The sequence below is a fragment of the Notamacropus eugenii genome, chromosome 3 (assembly GCF_028372415.1).
Source record: "Notamacropus eugenii isolate mMacEug1 chromosome 3, mMacEug1.pri_v2, whole genome shotgun sequence".
NCBI classification, from domain to species: domain Eukaryota; kingdom Metazoa; phylum Chordata; class Mammalia; order Diprotodontia; family Macropodidae; genus Notamacropus; species Notamacropus eugenii.
In genome coordinates, this window is record NC_092874.1 from 216,517,012 (window position 1) to 216,539,201 (window position 22,190).

General features: G+C 37.8%; 1 protein-coding gene across 5 annotated transcripts in view; it reads right to left on the reverse strand.

Annotated features, from left to right (window-relative positions):
- Positions 1-22,190, reverse strand: part of FAR2 (fatty acyl-CoA reductase 2) — a 177,052-nt gene that overhangs the window by 31,102 nt on the left and 123,760 nt on the right. For 4 of the 5 annotated variants that reach the window (XM_072654420.1, XM_072654419.1, XM_072654418.1 and 1 more), the window contains exons 4-7: positions 13,653-13,832; positions 7,306-7,483; positions 5,513-5,569; positions 1,670-1,788 (exon numbers count right to left, since the gene is read on the reverse strand). In XM_072654420.1, coding sequence (XP_072510521.1) covers positions 1,670-1,788; positions 5,513-5,569; positions 7,306-7,483; positions 13,653-13,832 — 534 coding nt within the window. The remainder of the gene's footprint in view (positions 1-1,669; positions 1,789-5,512; positions 5,570-7,305; positions 7,484-13,652; positions 13,833-22,190) is intronic. The other variant, XM_072654422.1, reaches the window with a different exon arrangement.

Consider the following 22,190-nt stretch of genomic DNA (forward strand, 5'->3'; position numbering starts at 1 on the left):
ACCACTCCTCCCTTTCCTAAAATTGTAGAAGGCAGCACCAGTCTCCTCAGACTTGCAATCTAGGAGACGTCCTAGATTCCTCACTATCTTTCACTACCACCTCCACCCCCATCCCCCATATCTAATCTATTACCAGGTCCTGTTGATTTCATCTTTTACAACATCTCTGAAATATGAATATGCCGTCTTCTCTCCTTTGATACTGCCGCCACTCTAGTACAGGCCCTTAATCACCTTATACTTGGATTGTTGCAATAGCCTACTGGTGGCCCTCAATTTTTTCCACTCCAATTCTCTTTTATTTAGCCACTAAGGTGATTTTGTAGGTTTGATCACGTCAACCTACTTTCCCCTCCTGCCACATTCCTTTTCTGCCCCAGTAAACTCCAGTGGCTCCTTACTGCCGCCAGGAGCAAATATAAAATACACTATTTGACATTCAAAGCCCTCAAAGCATTCTTATTACACCTTCTTCTTCTACATTTACTCTTCCATTCAGTGACACTGGCTGTTGCAAGAACAAGATACTCTACCTCTGCTTCAGACATTTTTTTCTGCTTGGCTCCCATGCCTGGAATTCTCTTCCTCCTCCACTCTGACTTTTGATTCCTCTGGTTTCCTTTAAGTCTCAACTAAAATTGCACCTTCTAGAGCTTCCCCAACTCATCTTAATTCAAGTGCCTTTCCCTCTGTTAATGATTTCCTAATTTATCCTAAACATAGCTTGCTTTATATGTATTTGTTCGCATCTTGTCTCCCCTCTTAGACTGTGAGCTCCTTAATGGTAGGAACTCTTTTTTGCCTATTTTTGTATCCCCAGTGCTTAGCACAGTACCTGGCACAAAGTAAGTACTTAACATTGATTGATTGGCTTATAGAGCCAGAGAGACAAATAAACAAATAAATTCCCCATAAGTGCTACTAACTTTTAGCATTGTTCTATTGCCAAGCTAATTTTTGAAATGCCCCATTCTGCCCTCACATCTTAATTTCCCTTTACAAAGGGAAGATCCTTTTGGGAATCGTAGTCTATTGCAAGCACATTGGGTTTTGAGTTATATATTTGCTTAATTAAACTCTACAATTGTGCTGAATAACTGTGAGGTCTCATACAAATCATTTAACTTCTCTCTGAGCCTCAGTTTTCTCATCTTTAAAATGGGGATAATATTAATTTAATTAATCATATAAGTTAATAATAAATTAAATTATAATTAAAATATTGATTTATAATAAATATAAATAACTAATATGATGAGGATACTACTACTTATTTTACAGAAGAAAAAAAGTACTTTGTAAAAATACAAAGCATTATATAAACATGGCAAGTTTATATCATATACAGAAATACTAATTTTTGTGGGCTTATTTATTTTACTGAAGCTATCTAAAATCACAAGGCTCTCTGATTACTCTGTACCTGACAAAAATAAAACAGTAACCAGCAGTAACCACAGGATTTGTTGGAAAGCTTAAATATTTCATGACCATGTGAGTAAAGCTTTTATAAGGCACCCTAGGACATACAGTACTGTTCTCAGTTCTTTAAAAAAAGACAGACTTAATAGACACTATTTCTCAGACTTGTGGAAATCTCCTTTGTTTTAAAATGCACCCAACACATTAATCTTCCTTGTTACCAGTATTACCAGAAGTGCATCCATACCTGTGAACTGCAGTGTACCACCCTACTGTCAGGGTGAGGTTAATGACTACATCCACTGGGACCACATCTGCCACAGCTTTTGGAGTGGCCTTTATAGACCGTAGAAACCCTTTCCCAGCCTACACAATGGACAAGAACATAATTAAAGTCAGATTTTCAGTCAATACTGTAGTTCAAATACATTCAAGTTTTAAAGTCTCACTTGAATATTCTTTGGTACTTGGAGGCACTGACTGGCTTCCCTTTGCCCATCAGATCAAATCTAAAATCCTCATGCAGTATAGAATTGTTGACAGACTCATGAACTTTGAGTCAGGAAAACCTGGGTTCAAATCCTACCCTTGACACTTATTAGCTGTACCATGGGCTATTTCCTTATCCATAACATGGGGACAATAACATCCACGGTTGAGAGGCAATGTGGTGTCAAGAAGACATGGGCCAGGGGAAGTCATTTATTTAACTTCTCATTGCCTTAGATTAGCTCTCTAAAAGTATAACTTGCAAAGCAGGTACAAACATTCATTGATAGAGTGTATTTTCTCACTGGAAATTCCATATACCAATAGAATCAGAGGTTCACTTTAAAAACAACAACAATGAAACAATACACCTATAGTATTGACTTCACTATGTTTTTGTGAGGCTGAAATGAAATGGTGTATGTAAAGTGCTTCTCTAACTTTAAGGTGCTACAGAAGTGCAAAGTATTATTAGCTTAGATTTCAAGACTTTCTCTAATCTAGCATCTATCCAATCCTATCTTCTACTGCCACCTAATATGAATTCTCTTCTAAAGGTGCTAAGCATTCATGTAGTTCTCCTTACCTTCCCCCACCTCTAAATTTCTCTAAATTCTATCCATCTTTCAGTCTGTTTCAAGGCTCATCTTGTCCATAAAACTAACAGCTTTTAGACTACATTGGTCTCTCTCTTTCCCCACAACTCTTTGTCAAATTTGTGTGGGTTAGGGATGTCTCACACTTAGCATATCCAAAACTGAATTCATTATCTCTCCCCGCTCCACCCCTACTCTCACCACCCTCAAATTTCTCCCGCTTCCTATCTTTGCTATTTTTGTCAAAGGCACCACAACTCTTCCAGTCTCCAAGGTTTTTTAACCTTATTATTATCCTTGATTCCTCTTTCTCTCTCAACCCAAACAGTTGTTAAACCTTACTGTTTCCACCTTCATTATATCTCTGGCATCTGGCCCATTTTGTCTACACATACAGTTACCACCTCATCACCTCTTGCTTGAATTATTGCAGCCTCCTGTTTAGTTTCCCAGCCTCCTGTCTCACCATTCTGGTCCATTCTACACAGTGCTGCCAAACTGATTTTCCTTAAGTGCAGCTCTGACCATGTTACTTCTGTACTCAATTAATTCTAGCACCTCTCTGGTGCACCCAGGAAAAATTATAAACTCATAGGTTTGTCTTTTAAAGCCCTTTATAACCTGACTCCAAGCTCTCTTTTAAGCTTCACTGTACTTCTCTCATATTCTTTGAGACCAGCCAGACTGGTCTCTGCTCCTCAGACATGATACTCCTCTTATCCCTGTGCCTTTGTACTGGCTGTCCCCATGTGCTTGGGAGACACCTCACTTCTGTCTTAGAATCCCTTTCTTTCTTCAAGTTACAACTCAAGTTTCTACCTAAAGTTGTTCCTGGTCTCCTCAGCTGCTGGTTTCCTCCCTCCCCCAATGCCTTGTATTTAATTACTCTGTATTTATTTTCTTTAAATTTATTTTGGACATGCTTATATGTGTCTTTGTCGTCTTCCCTATTGTAGTATGAGGTCCTTGCAAGTAAAAAAATATTTCATTGATTCCTAATATACTGCCTGGAATACATTGATATTTAACAAATGCTTGTTGATTAATTACATTTGATCTTATATTATTCCATGACCCATTTTTCCTCAAAAATGTTTAAGTTCTTTGAAGGTAGAGATCATCAAATATATTGGTTTTGCATTCCCACTGTGACTAGTACAGTGTTGATCACTTTACATGAAAAATAATATGCTGTAGAAGAGAACTGAACTCTCTGACCAACTGAGAATTGGAACACCTGGGTGCAGTCCTGGCTTAGACACATTCACTTGTTAGTCATTTTTCAGTTGTGTCCAACTCTTTGTGATTACATTTGGAATTTTCTTGGCAAAAGATACTAGGGAACTGAGGCAAACAAGGTTGCACAGTTAGTAAGTTTATGAAGCCAGATTTGAACTCATAAAGATAAGTCTTTCTGACTCCAGACCCAGTACTCTATCCACTGTACCACCTAGCTGCCCATTTATTAACTAGCTACATGATTATTCACAAGCAACAAGCACTATGAACTTCAGTTTTCTCTTCTGTAAAATGGAGTTATTAATAATTATACTATTTCATCAGAAAGCCCCTATAAAACTTAGAGTGTTAGACAGATGTGAATTATTTTTATTATTGTAGTAGATACTTGTAAAATCTGCTTAAACTTGAGCTGAATTTAAACTGAAATGAATTAGGTCCTAAAAAACAGATACTACCTGTTCCTAGAAATGGAAAACATTCATTCTCAGACCCCTGGTGATCTGCCCAGAAGGGAACCTGGGAGATCCTGGAACTACATTTTCTTCATTTCTACTTTTGCCGCTGGGTATTTGGAACTTTTTACTCAGCTGAATTTAGTGAAAAGTTGTTGAATTTAAAGTGTTTAAAACCTGACTTGAGAAAAACATCTTCTCTGATTGGAGAGAATCAATATCCAATATTGCCTCTCCCTAAAATAAATTGTTCTCAAGCAAAAAATAATAAAAATGGCTGTGTTGCTTCTCCCTAAAATAGTTTTAAAACAAAGAATGGTAAAAATAGACAGAAATGTGGACTAATAGGATTCATATTAGTATTTCTGGAAGTCTTATACCTTTCTGGGTGAAAATAGTTGTTCTTTGGAAAGTTCAGAACCAGGAATGAACACAAAAGTATTAAGGGTTCAATCTGGAAACATACCACTTCAGAGGCTACTGGGTTTGGTTGTGGTAACTTTTTTACTTATGACAATCCTGGGGGCAGAGCCAAAGTACAATAAAATCATAGCATGTTAGAGCTAGAAGACCATCAAGCCCAGCTTCCTTATTTTATACATGAGGAAATTGAGATGCAGAGATGTTAAGTAACTGCTGAGGTCATAATTACTAGGATTTGAATTAGAACTCAGATCTCGTAATTTTTAGTCCTATTTTATCAGCCATACTATTCTGTGTCAATAATACTCTTAAAATATATACCATTTCAAGTTAAAATATGGATATATATTGTCAGAAATTTTCTTAATCAATTAAACTCTTATCTAAAATACATTATAATCCCTATTTCCCATTTGCAAAATGGGGGTAATGTGTTCCCATCAATGTTAGTAAAATAATATGTTTATATGTATTATGTAAATAACCTGTATATGCAAATATGTATTTGTATATGTGTATTATACACATGTATTTGTGTATACACATATATAATATATTTAGGTATGTATTATATACACATGTATTTGTATATACAGTACATTTATACTGTATATACATTACATATTGTATATATATATATATATATTTCACTAACATTGGTTGGAACACATTTATATATGTTACATGTGGGTGTATATATAGACCCTGTTTTCACAGTGTATATTTATATATCCTATATTTAGTATATATGTGTGTGGATATATGTATACTTTACATAAACATATACTAAATATATATACATATACACACACACACATATATATATATATATGTATTCTACTACTATTACTCCTGGTTAAATCTTAGAGAAATAAATTATTGTTTCACCATTATACATACTGCAATAATGAGTCCACTTGGTCCATTTAAGTTATCCACCCAACCCTGAAAAAGAAAGTTATGCATTTTACACAGAGCATGACTGTGAGATTTTTCTTTTTCTGAAAATGTAAGCAACTTCAAGCCATGCACTAACTTTGCCAGTTCCTACCAAGCTAGGGAGTTTAAAAATTCTACAGAACTGAATCTCAAAAGATGTAATTTCAATATAGCCACTTGGGGGCAGGAGAGAGAAAATTTGTCAAGCTGTATAGAAGCATTTTATGGGGGATAATTATCTTTCATAATCCATTAAATTGCCCATAAAATACAGTATATTATTTTTAAACAACTCTAGCTAGAAAGGGAGTAGAGTAGATTTAAAGGAGGGCACTTTGCATCATAGCTGATGAATCTAGGATGATTATTATGGAAACAATTTATTATGAATTTTATTTACACCCAGCTAAGCTATTGGTTAGGAGAAAGGGTTAAATTAGGACTTCCAATCAAAAGGAAGAAAACAAAAACAGGTTAATACTTGGTTGGCAGGAAAATTTATGATTGGGGGAAAATACTATCAAATTGCATTCATACATAAATATATATACTATACTATAAAGAGAATATCCCATCACATAAAAGTTTCTTCTTCCTGTTTCATCATGAAACAAGGGAGGACACAAGGAAGTCAAGGAAACACATTATTAGCTGACCAGGACAGCTGGGAAAGCTATTTGAGACTTTACCTCTTGGTACCTTTATCAGCCTAAGCTAAATGAAAAACAAAACAAAGAAACAAAAAAACCCTAAAACTATAGATACTATGAATAGGATATATATACATATATATGTATGTATGTATATTTTTAAAGGTGTATTTTCCCACCATCTCAAAGCAAACTCAGCCCTAATAGGTCATGGAAACTTGAGCTTTTGAAACTCAAGGGAAGTAAATAGACCATACCCCTTTCACTTAAACTGTTGCTTCTAAATTGAGATGCCCCACACTGTAATACTGGAGTGAAGTTAAAAGTCATAAACTGATTATTAAAATTGCTACATTCTTGAAACTAGTCCAGTTCTAGCTAGTGACCTTGGAGTCACTCAGGACTGCTTCAATGTAGTCAATTCCCATGAGCAGTGGTCTCCGTATTGGGTCTGAGACAGACAGTTTGGCTAGTGGGAACAATAATGAACTAGGACATGGATAGAAGCCTGGATTCTTGTTGTAGCTTTCCCACTATTTGTGTTGGCCTTGGACAGATCAACTAATCTTTTTCTTCGTGTTTCTTGAAACATGAAACCTCATAGGTTGTAGTGACCATAGAAAGAAAACACAGAAGCACGTCTTAAAAAGTATAGAGTATTTTGCCAGGTATCAGTATTCCCAATCTAGTGCACAAACCAGTGCTGTGTCTTCTTTTTTTCACTCATAGCACCTACTTATTCCCTAGAATTTGAGGTTGGTGACATAGGAAATCCCCAGTGCTATCCTGGACAGTCTGAATCCAGGAGCTCCTTGAGACTAGGGAAGGAATAATATAGGGAGTTCACTTAAACTCACCCCAACCAAGGCCATTGTCAGTATTGGGAGTGCCCCTCTCGGGGGAACCCTAGGTAAGAATTTCTATATCCATCCATTAAGATTTTGCTTAAACTGGATCAGTATTCAGAACATCACAAATCCATCTCAGGAAGTTCCTTCAGATATCTGAGCAGGAAAGGTGGCTGTCAAAGTAAAATGAGTCTGGAAGTATCAGGAAGCAAAACTAGGAAGCTAAAGGAGTGGGTGGGCTTACTGGAAAAGGCTCCTGCCAGCTAGCTCCAACAATGGATGGTCTTATGATGGCAACATTTAAGTTCCCACGTTCTTGAACCACCATCATCTCTCCCAAGGCCTTGGTATATGTATAAGTGTTGGGCCGATTCTCAATCAACTTGGGTGTGATTTCTTCAATGATTGAATCATCTAGCCACCTGGAGGGCAGGGAAAGTTAAAAAAAAATCTATTAGTATCTATTACTATCTAGATTAAGAAGAAAATAGTAGGTACATACAGGAAATCAGCAGAGGAAGGATTGCTAGCGTTTATATAGTGCCTTAAAGTTTGTGAAGCACTTTACAGATATCGTCTCATTTTGTTCTCATGACTACCCTTAGGAGGTAGATGCTATTATTAGCTCCATTTTCTAGATGAGGAAACAGGTTAAGTAACTCGCCTAGGTTCACACTGTTGTTCATCCTTCATTTTCAAAGAAGACTAATGACACAAAGGAGTGATGTCTTGACTTTCATATAAATTAGTTTGCAGACTTGTGCAAAATTGTCAGCCTCACTTTCTCTTCCAGAATCATCAAAGTTCAGCGACAAGACAAAAGTCTAGACAACTGGTGACATCCTGAAATGCAGTGGTTGACTGGCATCTTTGATGTCTGAGTAACTTAAGTAACTTGCAATCAAGTAATTGTTAGAGAGGGGACCTGAACCCAGGTCTTCCTGGGTTCCTTCAAAGGCAGATCTTGATTCATAACGCCACACTGCTTTTCATAATGTAGACCATACTTGAAAATACACAGTATTTAATATTTGCATGATGACAGTATACTTAATGAACATGAGCCTCTTCCTGAAGCACCATACTTAAGTCTTATTGCTAAGCATGAGAGGAAAGGGAAGAAAGATTTCCTACTACTTCTTAGGCTTTTTTATTTAAATTGTATTTTATTTTTTCCCAATCATATATCAAGAAAGATTTTTATCCTTAACTTTTAGAAGACTTTAAGTTCCAAATTTTTCTCCCTCTCTCACTCCTCTCCTTTGAAAATTGTAGGCTGTTTGATATAATTTATACATGTGTTGCTGTATAAGCATTCTGCAGTGCCTGCTTCAGTTGCCTTCATGACTGTTGGAACAAATTGTCCTCATCTACCTGTTCCACCAGAGAAAGTCTTCACATGCTTGGAGCAGACATTCCCCTAATTCACTGATGGGTTTGATGAGGCCTGTTGCATATATTATCCTATTGGGGCTTCATAGTAAACTGGTACTGTAGGTATTACAGATAATCTTTAATAGATGAGGGAACTGAGGCTAAGTAACTTGCCCATTCACACATAACTGGTAAATATCAGAAGTTGGATGTGAATTTAGGTGTTTGTGTTTCCAAGGTCAGCATTCCTCTGCCCGCTCTATCAAGCTGCTCTCCCAAAGGGCCTCAGTTTGAAGCATGTGATGTTGGGAAAGTCACCTTCTCTGAGCTACCAAATTCCTAAAACATAGGTTGGACCATGACTCTCCCCTGACCCAGGTGCTTCATTGGCTTTATATTGCCTTTAGGATCAAATGAAAACTCCTCACTATGGCATTGAAAGCCTTTTATAATCCAGTTCCAACATATCTTTCCAGACTAATTTCATATTACTCCCCCCTCATACAGTCTATATTCTAGTGAATTGACCCATTTGATATTCTACAGACATGAGATTCCTAATCTTATCTCCATGCCTTGCACTAGTTGTCTCTTTTGCTTGGAATACCCTCTCTCCCCAGCCCCTTCTCTTGTAATTATTAATTCCCTTTAAGACTCAGTTTATATCTCCTAAATAAGGTGACATAATGATCCCTCTAGTTGTTGGGTTCTTTATAATTCAGCTCCTTCCTACGTTTTCGGTCTTCCTGAAATTTATTCCTCTCTACATACTCTGCTATCCAGTAACATTGGGCTTCTTGCTGTTCCTTGAACAAATGTATTTTCACTGGTTGTCCTCCATGCTGGAACACTCTTTCTCTCCTCTTGGCTTCCTTAAAAATCTCAGCTAAAGTCCCACCTTCTGTGTAAGAAGCCTTTTTTAATCCTCCTTAATTTTCATGCCTTCCCTCTGAGACTCTCTATCTATATTTATTGTGTATATATCTTGTTTGTACATAGTTGTTTGCATGTTATCCTTCATGAGAATGTGACCTCCATGACAGCAGGAACTATCTTTTGTTTTTGTATACTCAGCACTTGGCACAGTGCCTGGCACATAAGTAAGCACTTAATTAATGCTTACTGGTTGACTCAGCTCATATAGTTACAGAAGACCCAGCATGCCATCACGGTGTTAAGGTGGAGTTAAACTGAATGTGTACACATATATACATAAATATATTTATATGAATATAGAATCATATATATAATTATACATCCACACCCTGATACCTCTATGAGGTATAAATATCTTTCTGAATCAAGAGGACAACAATATGATTGGCTGAGAAAACAGATTGGTTATACTTATGGTGTTTTAAATAGCTAAGCCTTGAGGAGTTATGTTTTGAACTGTTTTGGCAAGGCTTGGAACATTGATGAAGTGATATTCTGTGGTGTTACTGGTGGGGTAGGGTGGGGGTGGTAAAAGGTATTTCTTTTTCTTCCTCTCCCCACTCTACATTGGTCATGATATCTAGCAGTAGAGTGGTAGACACCAACCACATCCAGCAGTTCAAGAGTGGAAGAAAGTATAGACTAGGAAGCTTCCTATGGAAGTGATTCCTATAAAAGGGGAAGAGGGAATTTCTTTTTCCTTTCCCTGGCCCTCCCTGACCCTAACATCAGCCATGCCACTCTGAATCAGAGCTCCTTGACCAGCAGAAAGACACTAGATCCATCAGGGAGCAGAGACACATTCCAAATAGACAGTGATACACAAAGTCACCAAAGGGAAGAAATAACTGCAAAGAGATAGCTGTCAATTAATATTTGGGCTGGTGAGAAAGAGCAAAGATCTTAGGAGTCTAGCTGAACAAACTATCCACCCAGCAGAGACACTGTATCCAAGAGGAACCGCAGAGAACCATGCAAACAGAGAATCCAGGCCCTGTGAGTTTCTGTTGCCATTCATATATCCTCCATGTGTGCTTCATCTTCATTATCTAAGTTTGAACCCTATCTTCCCATGTATTTGAGGTGTTAGTTAGGCAGCACCATGGAGGAGCCATAGAAAAATATAGGACCCATATATATGTACAGTGCTCCCTCATTTAGCTTAAGGACACATTGAAGAGAAAAGACTAAAGACATGAAACAGAATCTTAGGATACTACAGTTGAAGTAAGATTGCCTATATTTCAATCATGACCCTTCTATTTATGACCATTTATGCCCCTTAACAAGTCACCAGGAATCATAGAATTGTTGCATCCAACTCCCACTAGTCAGTTTACAGATTGGATTTCTTGTGTTTCTCATTCAAAATTAGCCTGTGTTCTCAGCAATTTTTTTTGGTCTGTGTTTTCTTTCACAACATTAGTAATATGGAACAATGTTTTGCATGACTATATAACCTATATCAAATTGTCTGCCATATTACAAAGCAGGATGGAAGGAGAGAAGTTGGAATTAAAAAATTTTTTAAATGTCAAAAATTGTTTTTACATGTAATTGGAAAAAGTTTTTTTAAAAAATAATACAAAAAGCAATGAGCAGAACTCTTCGGGGTTCAAACATTAGAGAAGAAATATCTCTAAACCTTCGGAATACCCCTAGTATCCTGAGATGGAAATGTAGCAAGTCTGGCTCTGGTCATTACGTAAGACTCAGAGTTATTGTTCCATAAGGGATTTTTAGTTCTTTGTACTTCCAAATTCCCACTTCCTTTTTGGCTATTCAGTGTCTCTATGTGGAAAAATGATAATAATAGCTGCCTTGTAACCCTGAGATATCATGAGGCCGTGTGCAGAAGTATACATTTGTCTACTTCATTTATAAAAAATAGGAACCCTAATAAGTATAATCACTTATCATATATTATCAACTCATGTTATATTATCTTTTTTCCTTCATCATTTTTTCATCAGTGATTTGGATAAAAGCATAGATGGTCCACTTTTAAATTTTGCTGGGAAGAGTGTCTAACCCTATAATGGAAAACAGAGACAGAATACAAAAAGATCCTAACAGGCCGGCATAAACTTAATAAGATGAAAAATAATAGATATAAATGTAAGAAGTCTTATATAGGTCTAAAAAATCAGCTTCACAAGTATAAAACAGGTAAGGCATAAAAATCTGAAACTTTTAGTGGGCTGCAATCTCAATATTATATGGCAGCCAAAAAAGCTAATGTAATCTTAGATTGCATTGGGAGGAATAGTGTCTAAAGTGAAGGTGAGGTTAGTTTTGCTGCACTGTACCTTCATCAGACCACACACTGAATTCTGGTAGCTATGTAGTAGGAAGGACATTAATAATTTGGAAAGCATATGGAGTAGGGCAAACAGGGTGGTGAATGGCCTCCAGATCATTTCATATGAGGACTGGTTGGAGGAAGTGGAAGAGAGAAACTTGTGACGATGTGAGTAGAGGGTGAGACATGATAGCTGTTTTCAAATATTTGAAGGGCTGCCATGTAGAAGAGAGACAATCTTCACTGTCTGAGTGTAGAAGGGGAGAACTAACAAAGAGGGATAAGTATTGAAAAGATAAATTTCAGTTGGATGTAAGGATGTAATTATAACTATTCAGAAGTATAATAGCCGGCTTCAGGAAGGGGTGAGGTTCCGTTTTCTTAGAGTTCTTTGAGCAAAAACTATTTTGACTATGCTATGTTGTAGGAATTCTTTTTTAGATATGTATGAATTGGACTATAGGCCTCAGGGTCCCTTATAACTCAGAATCTGAGATTGTCTGATTCTCTTAAGGCTCTTTAGAAATCATCTAACTCAACCACCTCATTTTGTAGATGAATCAAATGGCGTATCAATTGACAGCTCTAGGTCTGAAGTACATTAAGCCAGCCATAGAAAGCAACAACCAACTAAGAAGAATTTTAATAAAAATCAGAGCAAAGCTCACTACACTGTTATATTTCATATTGCTTGTGTTCACTATTGCTTACATAGTTTGAAATAGCTTTTAGGACATTTTAAAGGCTTATAAAATTTGATGGGTTAACCTGATTCAGAGAATTTTAGTTTCATGAAATCTTCGAATCAAGGAAGCAATTATTTCCAAAATAATTCTCACTTCTCTCTTGGCTGTTCACTGTCTCTATGCAAAAATGGTAACAATACCTGTCTTTTATCCTTGAAATATTGTGAGACCAAGTGCAGAGTTATACATTTATCTACATCATTTGAAAATAAAAAGGAACCTAATAAGTACAATCAGTTATCAATTATAATTATCAACTTATGTTATCATCTTAAAATTTACGGGATTTAAAGATGGAGGAGACCTTAGAGATCATCTAATTTAACACTATCAGTTTTTAAAATGAAAAAAAAATGAGGCCAAAAGTGGTTGTAACTTCTTGTGGGGTGTACACTATCAGTAAATAACAGAGCTAGGATTTGAACTTAAGTTGCCTGTAATAATAATAAATGAAACTGCAATTTAAAACAACCTGGTGTTGAAATGGTCAATTATGCTTTTGACTTCTTTCAACATTCTCTAGGAATATTTAAGAATAAAGTAATTCTATAATAGAAGCATAGACAGTATAGAAGAGAAGGAAAGAGATAGAATGTGAGAACAAATAACAGTGTTAATAGTGTTTCCTTGGAAGAAAGTTATCCCTGGAGAGAATAACAGAAATAGAGAACTACTTTTGCTGAACAGTTAGAGCGAAAGTAAATATTATTCCACTTGGGTAGGTCAGGGGCATGATGGCCTTTGCCCAATATCTTAAAATTGAAAAACAGCTTATAACAAAAAGATAAAGGAAATTCCTGCCCTTTCTTAGAAGAAATTGTTCTGGTTCTAGCTAGTAGCATTTTTCTTATCAATTAATCTTCTCACTTCTCACTTATTAAGTAATCTTATCTTACCTTTTTGGGGGACATACTACATTCATTAGAAAATGTAGAATTGCTGCCTTTTCTGATACTTTCGAAGTACTTCATATGATCTTTGGAAGCTTAAGCCTTTCTTTTGGGATTTTGCTAACTCTTTCCACCTCTCCTTATACCCACATACCCAAAATTATTTTTTCCTCTCTGAAATAGGAGAGACCATGGGCAAGGTAGACAGAACCAGCATCAATGAAGGGAGTCTTACATACATAACTACTTCATAGTCTTGGAGGGTGGTGGCAGAGGAGAATTTCTATAGAAAGCAAGAACAGGTAAGAGTAGGGTGTAGAAAATCATATTGGATACAACTTACTCTACTGAGTCAATCAGTTTCTTGGGTTCCACAGAACATGGGTAGATAATTTCATCAATGTACTTCAAGTTACAGTTTGAATAGGCAGTGGATAAATGGATGAAGCTTTCAAGCTGTGGCATCTGACTGGCCATCAACAGAAGCTGCTGGGTGGCAGTAACGTTGAGTTGCAAAGCATGTCTAGAGGACATCAGGCAGAAAGAAAATCAAAGGTGTTCAGTTTGTAGTTTTGCATTCCTATAATGGTAGCTACAGCACTAATTAACAAAGCTTATGTTGACTATACCAAGTAAACACTAATATCAATCACAGTGATAGGGACTGAACCTTTGATCACTTTGGTATTGGGAACTTCCAGATGAAGAAACTTCTACAAATGCAGATTGGTACCTTCTCTGCAACTGGTATTAAAGACTTGCCTAGAGTACTAAGAGGTTAAGTAACTTGCAATCAAGTAATTGTTAGAGAGAGGACTTGAACCCAGATCTTCCTGGGTTCCTTCAAAGGCAGATCTTGATTCATAATGCCATAATTCCTTTTATAACATAGACCATACTTGAAAATACATGATATTTAATATTTGCATGATGACAATATACTTAATGAACATGAGCCTCTTCCTGAAGCACCATACTTAAGTCTTATTGCTAAGCATGAGAGGGAAGGGAAGAAAGATTTCCTACTATTTCTTAGGTTTTTTAAAATTTAAATTGTATTTTATTTTTTTCCCATTACATATCAGGAAAAATTTTTAGCCTTAGTTTTTAAAAGATTCTAAATTCCCCTCCCCTCCTTTGAAAATGGTATATAATTTATACATGTGCTATTGTATAAAACATTTCCATATTTATCCCAGTTGTGAAGAAACTGATTAAAAGGAAACAAAGGCAGGAGAAAATAAGGTAAGTGAAAAAAATATTCTTCGATTTGCATTCTGAGTGAGTCCATCAGTTCTTTATCTGGATATGGATAGCATTTTCCTTCATGATTTCTTTATAGTTGTGTTGGACCTTTGTGTTGCTGAGAAGAGCTGAGTCATTCATAGTTGATCAGCACATGATGTTGCTGATACTGTGTACGATGTTTTCCTGGTTCTGCTCATTTCACTTGTTGTACACGTCTTTCCAGATTTTTCTAAAATCTGGTTATTGGTCATTTTTTATTGCATTTCATATTGCATATTTTTATTATATTTCATTCCATTCATGTACTACAGCTTGTTCAACCATTCCCCAACTGATGGGCATCCCTTCAATTTCCAATATTGTGCCATTATGAAAAGGGCTACTATAAATATTTTTGCACATGAAGGTCCTTTTCCCTTTTTTTTATGATCTCTTTTGGATACAGACCTAGTAGTAATATTACTGGATCAAAGGGTATGCACAATTTGTTTGTCTTTTGGACATAGTTCCAAATTGCTTTCCAGAGTGGTTGTATCAATTCACACCTCCGTTAGTGTCCCAGTTTTCCCATATCCTCTCCAGCATGTACTATTTCCTTTTTTTTTGGTCATATTAGCCAATGTAACTGATGTGAGGTGGTATTTCAGAGTTCTTTTATTTTGCATTTCTTTAATCAAAAGCGATTTCTAGCATTTCTTCATATCTTTTGACTATTTATCAGTTGGGGAGTGACTTGTATTCTCATAAATTTGACTCAGTTCTCTACACATTTGAGAAATGAGGCCTTTATCAGAGACACTTACTGTAGAAATTGTTTCCCAGCTTTTTGTTTTCCTTCTAATCTTGGTTGCATTGTTGTTTTTTTTTTAAATTAATTAATTAATTAATTAATTTAACTTTTAACATTCGTTTTAACAAAATTTTGGGTTCCAAATTTTCTCCCCTTTTGTCCCCCCCCCCAAACACCAAGCATTCTAATTGTCCCTATGACCAATCTGCTCTCTCTTCTATCATCCCTCTCTGCCCTTGTCTCCATCTTCTCTTTTGTCCTGTAGGGCCAGATAACTTTCTATACCCCTTTACCTATATTTCTTATTTTCTAGTGGCAAGAACATTACTCGACAGTTGTTCCTAACACTTTGAGTTTCAACTTCTTTACCTCCCTCCCTCCCCACCTCTTCCCTTTGGAAGGCAAGCAATTCAATATAGGCCAAATCTGTGTAGTTTTGCAAATGACTTCCATAATAGTTGTGTTGTATAAGACTAACTATATTTCCCTCCATCCTGTCCTGTCCCCCATTACTTCTATTCTCTTTTGATCCTGTCCCTCCCCATGAGTGTTGACCTCAAATTGCTCCCTCCTCCCCATGCCCTCCCTTCCATCATCCCCCCCACACTGCTTATCCCCTTATCCCCCACTTTCCTGTATGGTAAGATAGGTTTTCATACCAAAATGACTGTGCATTTTATTCCTTCCTTTAGTCGAATGTGATGAGAGTAAACTTCATGTTTTTCTCTCACCTCCCCTCTTTATCCCTCCACTAAAAAGTCTTTTGCTTTTCTCTTTTATGAGAGATAATTTGCCCCATTCCATGTCTCCCTTTCTCCTCCCAATATATTTCTCACTCACTGCTTGATTTCATTTTTTAAAGATATGATCCCATCCTCTTCAATTCACTCTGTGCACTCTATCTCTATGTGTGTGTGTGTGTGCATGTGCATGTGTGTGTGTGTAATCCCACCCAGTACTCAGATACTGAAACGTTTCAAGAGTTACAAATATTGTCTTTCCATGTAGGAATGTAAACAGTTCAACTTTAGTAAGTCCCTTATGACTTCTCTTTGCTGTTTACCTTTTCATGCTTCTCTTCATTCTTGTGTTTGAAAGTCAAATTTTCTTTTCAGCTCTGGTCTTTTCATCAAGAATGCTTGAAAGTCCTCTATTTCATTGAAAGACCAATTTTTCCCCTGAAGTATTATACTCAGTTTTGCTGGGTAGGTGATTCTTGGTTTTAGTCCTAGTTCCTTTGACTTCTGGAATATCCTGTTCCATGCCCTTCGATCCCTTAATGTAGAAGCTGCTAGATCTTGTGTTATCCTGATTGTATTTCCACAATACTTGAATTGTTTCTTTCTAGCTGCTTGCAATATTTTCTCCTTGACCTGGGAACTCTGGAATTTGGCCACAATGTTCCTAGGAGTTTCTCTTTTTGGATCTCTTTCAGGCAGTGATCTGTGGATTCCCTGAATATTTATTTTGCCCTCTGGTTCTAGAATCTCAGGGCAGTTTTCCTTGATAATTTCATGAAAGATGATGTCTAGGCTCTTTTTTCGATCCTGGCTTTCAGGTAGGCCCATAATTTTTAAATTGTCTCTCCTGGATCTATTATCCAGGTCAGTTGTTTTTCCAATGAGATATTTCACATTATCTTCCATTTTTTCATTCTTTTGTTTTTGTTTTGTGATTTCTTGGTTTCTCACAAAGTCATTAGCCTTCATCTGTTCCATTCTAATTTTGAAAGAACTATTTTCTTCAGTGAGCTTTTGAACCTCCTTTTCCATTTGGCTAATTCTGCTTTTGAAAGCATTCTTCTCCTCATTGGCTTTTTGAACCTCTTTTGCCAATTGAGTTAGCCTATTTTTCAAGGTGTTATTTTCTTCAGCATTTTTTTGGGTCTCCTTTAGCAGGGTGCTGACCTGCTGTTCATGCTTTGACTGCATGTCTCTCATTGCTCTTCCCAGCTTTTCCTCCACCTCTCTAACTTGATTTTCAAAATTCTTTTTGAGCTCTTCCATGGCCTGACCCCATTGAGTGGGCTGGGATACAGAAGCCTTGACTTCTGTGTCTTTCCCTGATGGTAAGCATTGTTCTTCCTCATCACAAAGGAAGGGAGGAAATGCCTGTTCACCAAGAAAGTAACCTTCTATAGTCTTATTTCTTTTCCCTTTTCTGGGCATTTTCCCAGCCAGTGACTTGACTTCTGAATATTCTCTTCACACCCACTTTGCTTCCAGATCTGCCCAGCCAGCACTTGAGGTCTGAGATTCAAGTGCTGCTTCCCAGCCTCAAGGCTTTTGGTGGGGGCAGGGCTGCTATTCAGTGTGAGATTAAGTTCAGGTGCTCAGGTGGGGGTAGGGCTGCCTCTCAGGCTCAGTTCCCTCAGCGGGGGGGGGGGGGGGGGGGGGGGGGGGGAGGTTTATGCAGAGACCTTCAACAATGGATCTGGGCTCCTGCCTGCTTGGGGAGTCCCAGTCTGCTCCCACCTCCGCTGTTGCCTCCTGAGGGGGCCTGAGTTATGGGGGCACCTCACTCCCCTCTCGAACCGTCACAGAGACCCTCTCACCAACCCTTGTCACCTGTGGGTGGAGGGACCCACGCGGCCACTGGAGATCCTGTCCCTGAAGCCCGCTCAGATCTGCTCCTCTCGGTGCCGCAGCCGCGGCAGGGCTGTGCTCGGCTCCCAGTCCCGGCGCCCAGTCCGCGGCACGAAGGACCTTTTGTGAGAGGCTTGCAGGTCCCTCTGGAACAGAAATCTCCTTCGCTCCACTGTTCTGTGGCCTCTGCTGCTCCCGAATTCGCCGTGAGTTCCTTTTTAGAGATGTTCTATGGGTTGTGGGTTCAGAGCTATGTGTATGTGCATCTTTCTACTCTGCCATGCTGGCTCTGCCCCCTGCATTGTTTTTTTTTTGCAAAGCTTTTAAATTTAATATGATCAGTTATTATTATTAATATGATCAAAATAATCTATTCCACATTTTTGTATTGCTTTCCATCTCCTGTTTGGTCATGAATTTTTTCTTTCCCTATAGATCTGTCAGATAGGTTATTCCTTACTCTTTTAATTTGATTGCTTTCATTGTCTATGGTACCTTTTAGCAAGATATAATTTACTTTCTTATCTCATTTGATTAGGTATATTTTTGCTTTTATTTCGTATAAGATCAGGACTGCCATTCCTGCTTTTTTTTTTTTTTTTACTTCAGCTGAAACATAAGAGATTCTGTTCTAGCCCCTTAGCTTTACTCTGTGTGTGTCTCTCTGCTTCAAGTGTGTTTCGTGTAAGCAACATATTGTAGGATTCTGGTTTTTGGTCTACTCTGATATCTGCTTCTGTTATATGTAACAGTGCATTCCATTCACATTCGCTGTTAGGATTACTGCCTGTGTATTTCCCTCCATCTTTTCTTCTTTCTGTTTGTCCTTTCTCTCCTTTCACCCTTTCCCACCTCACTAGTGTTTTGCTTCTGTCTACCACTTCCCCTCATCTGCCCTCCCTACCATCTCCCTATTTACTTAATCTCCTTCCCTCCCACTTCCCTATCAGGTAAGAGAGATTTCTATATTCAACTGATTTTGTATATTATTCCCTCTTTGAGCCAATATTGATGAGAGTAACGTTCAAGTAATGCCCATCACCCACCTTCCCATCTTCCTATCCTCTGTAAAAGTTCTTTCTCACATCTTCATGTGAGATAATTTGCCCTATTCTACTTCTCCCTTCTTTTTGCACCCTTTGTACTCCTCTTTCTCATTTCTTAATTTTTTTGTCATTCCCTCAAATTCACCTTATATCCATATCATCTTCTATATATATTCTTTCTATCAGCACTGTTAGTAATAAAACTTTTAAGAGTTATGAGTATCATCTTCCCATATAGGGATGTAAACAGTTCTATTGAATCCCTTGTTTTCTTTTCTCTTTTTAACTGTTTTTTAAATCTGTTTTTTCTTGGGTCTTGATATTGGAAGTCAAATTTTTAATTTAGTTCTGGTTTTCTCCTTATGAATGCTTGAAATCCTTCTATTTCATTGAATGATCATTTTTCCCTTGATGTGTTATGCTTAATTTTGTGGGATAAGTGATTCTTGGTAGTCCTAGCTCCTTTGTCTTCCAGAATATCATATTCCATGACCTCTGATCCAGCTGCCAGGTCCTATGTGATCCTGATTGTGACTCCCCAATATTTCTTTCTGGCCACTTGTAGTATTTTTCTTTGACTTGATAGTTCTGAAATTTGGCTATAATGTTCCTTGGTGGTTTTATTTTGTGATCTCTTTACTGAGGTGATGGGTGGATTCTTTCATTGCCTATGGAGCCCTTTCATTCCAGGACATCAGGGCAGTTTTCCTTGATAATTTCTTGAAAGATGCTGTTGAAGTGCTCCATTTCATTATAGCTTTCAGGTAGTCCAATAATTCTGATATTGTCTCTCCTGGATCTGTTTTCCAGGTCAGTTGTTTTTCCCATGAGATATTTTACATTTTCTTCTATTTTTTCATTCTTTTGCGTTTGATTGATTCATGATGTCTCATAGAGTCATTAGCTTCCACTTGCCCAATTCTAACTTTTAAGGTGGTGTTTTCTTCAATTAACTTTTGTACTTTCTTTCCCATTTGGCCAACTGTACTCTTTAAGGAGTTATTTACTTCAGTGGATTTTTGTATCTCCTTTTCCATTTGATCAATTCTACTTTTTAAGCAGTTTTCCAAGCTGTTGACTCTTTTATCATAATTCTCTTGCATCACTCTCATTTTTCCCCCCAATTTTTCTTCTTTCTTTCTTATGTTATTTTTAAGTCCCTTTTTGAGCTCTTCCATAAGAGCTCTCTGGGTTTGAGACCACTTCCCATTTTCCTTTGTGGTTTTGCCCATAGGTGTTTTGTCATTGTTGTCCTCTTCTGAGCTTGTGTCTTGATCTTCTTCTCTGTCACCATAATAGCTTTCTATGGTCAGATTATTTTGTTGTTGTTTTTTGCTTATCTTTTTTTAGCCTTTTTCTGCTTCCAGGGTGGCAGGGGAACTGTCTCCTGCTTCTTGTCCTAGTGGCTGAGGGCTCTAGCTGTTTAATCTGGTGCTGCACTATGTTGTCCTGAGGACCATGGATGATCCTCATGTTTGATGCTGTGCTGAGGGTGTGGAGTGGAGGTTGGCTGGTGCTGCTGGAAGCTGTAGGGGTCTGGCAGCTTACCTGGTGCTGAGCTGGGGTTCTAGTGGTGGTGTGTGGCACATGCTGAGGCCTGGTGGGGTGTTTCTGCATTTCCCTGCAACTACACTGAAGCACATAGTGGTCAGGCCTCTGGAGGATGCCTGTTTGCCCGGGGCTATGGTGGTTCTCAGAGTTGGAATCTGCTGGTTTTCCTGGCTATGCTAAGGCATATAGGGAGCCCTGGTGTTGGTGTTTGCCTGCTCCACCACACTGGGGCTCAGGATCTCCTGCTGGTTTGCTGAGGTACAGCTTGCTGTTGCCTTGCTGGGATGCTTCCCCTCCTGGGCTGTGCTCCCCTTTCACCCAAGTGAGACAGACCTTTCATGCTGATCTTCCAAGTTTCTTGGGCTGAAAGATTGTTCCACTCCGTCTTTTTGCTGGTTCTGCTTTCCAGGATTTGTTTTGAGGCTCTACTTTATGGCTGTTTGAAGGTGAGTATGGGAGAGGTGCAGCTGTCTACTGCTTACTCCACTATCTTTGCTCCCAGAAGTCAGTTTTTCTAGTACTTTTAATATAAATATAATATTGATCAAATCATCAAAGTCACCTGCAATTCAGACGTCATAAAAATAGAATACAGGCACCAGGAAATGCAGCATGTCTTTCATCTCTTCTCAAGCCCTTGTGTGGTATTCCAAATCCTACCTTCTTATCCTCAGATCTTGCTTCATACTTCACTTAAAATATTGAAACCATTCACCAAGAGCTTCCCTGTTTTCAAACCCTACTATATCTTCCTTTACAGTAGCTTGAATGAAGAATTGGTCTTTTTCCTTCTGAAAACTAACTCCTTTAAATGAACTCTTGATCCCATCCACTCCTACTTCAACAGCATATTGCCCCCTTTATTACACCCCACCCCCATCACTCTCCTAATTACTGGCTCCCTGCCACTTATACACATGCCCATGCCTTCCTTTACTTTAAATCCTCCCTCAACTCATTTCATCTTAACTATCCCCACAAGTCAATATCCTATATCTTACCTTCCCTTTGTGGCTAAACTTGATAATGCAGTCTATACAGGGTACCACCGCTTTCTTTTCTCTTACTTTTTTCTTAACTATGAACTCTGGCTTCCAACTGTATCATTCAACTGAAATTGCTCTCTCCAAAGTTACAAGTGATCTCTAACTGCCAAATCTTACAGTTTTTTCTCAGTCTTCACCTTTGTTAACTTGCCTGCAACTTTTGACTCTGTTGATCACTTTTTCCTCCTGGGTACTCTCTCTTAGTTGTCTGACTATTATTTTTCAGTCTCCTTTGCTAATTCTTTATTCATATCATGCCACTAACCATAGATGTCCCCAAAAGAGTGTGTTTTTGGCTTTCTCTTCTCTAGATATACTATTTCACATACTGATCTCATTAGCTTCCAAGATTCAATTATCATCTTAATACAGATGATTCTATATATCCCTTCCAAACTTCTCTCCTGACTTTCAGTCTTGTATCATGAACTGCCTTTTGGACATTAAGAACTGAATGTTCCTCAAGTTCCATACATATTTTAAAATAAGCATGCCTTTAAACAGAACTCATTATCTTTCTCCTCAGACCCTTCTTTCTTCCCAACTTGCCTATTCTTGTTGAGGGTAGGTTGCCATTATCCTCCCAGTCATATAGACTTACAACACTCCTCACTC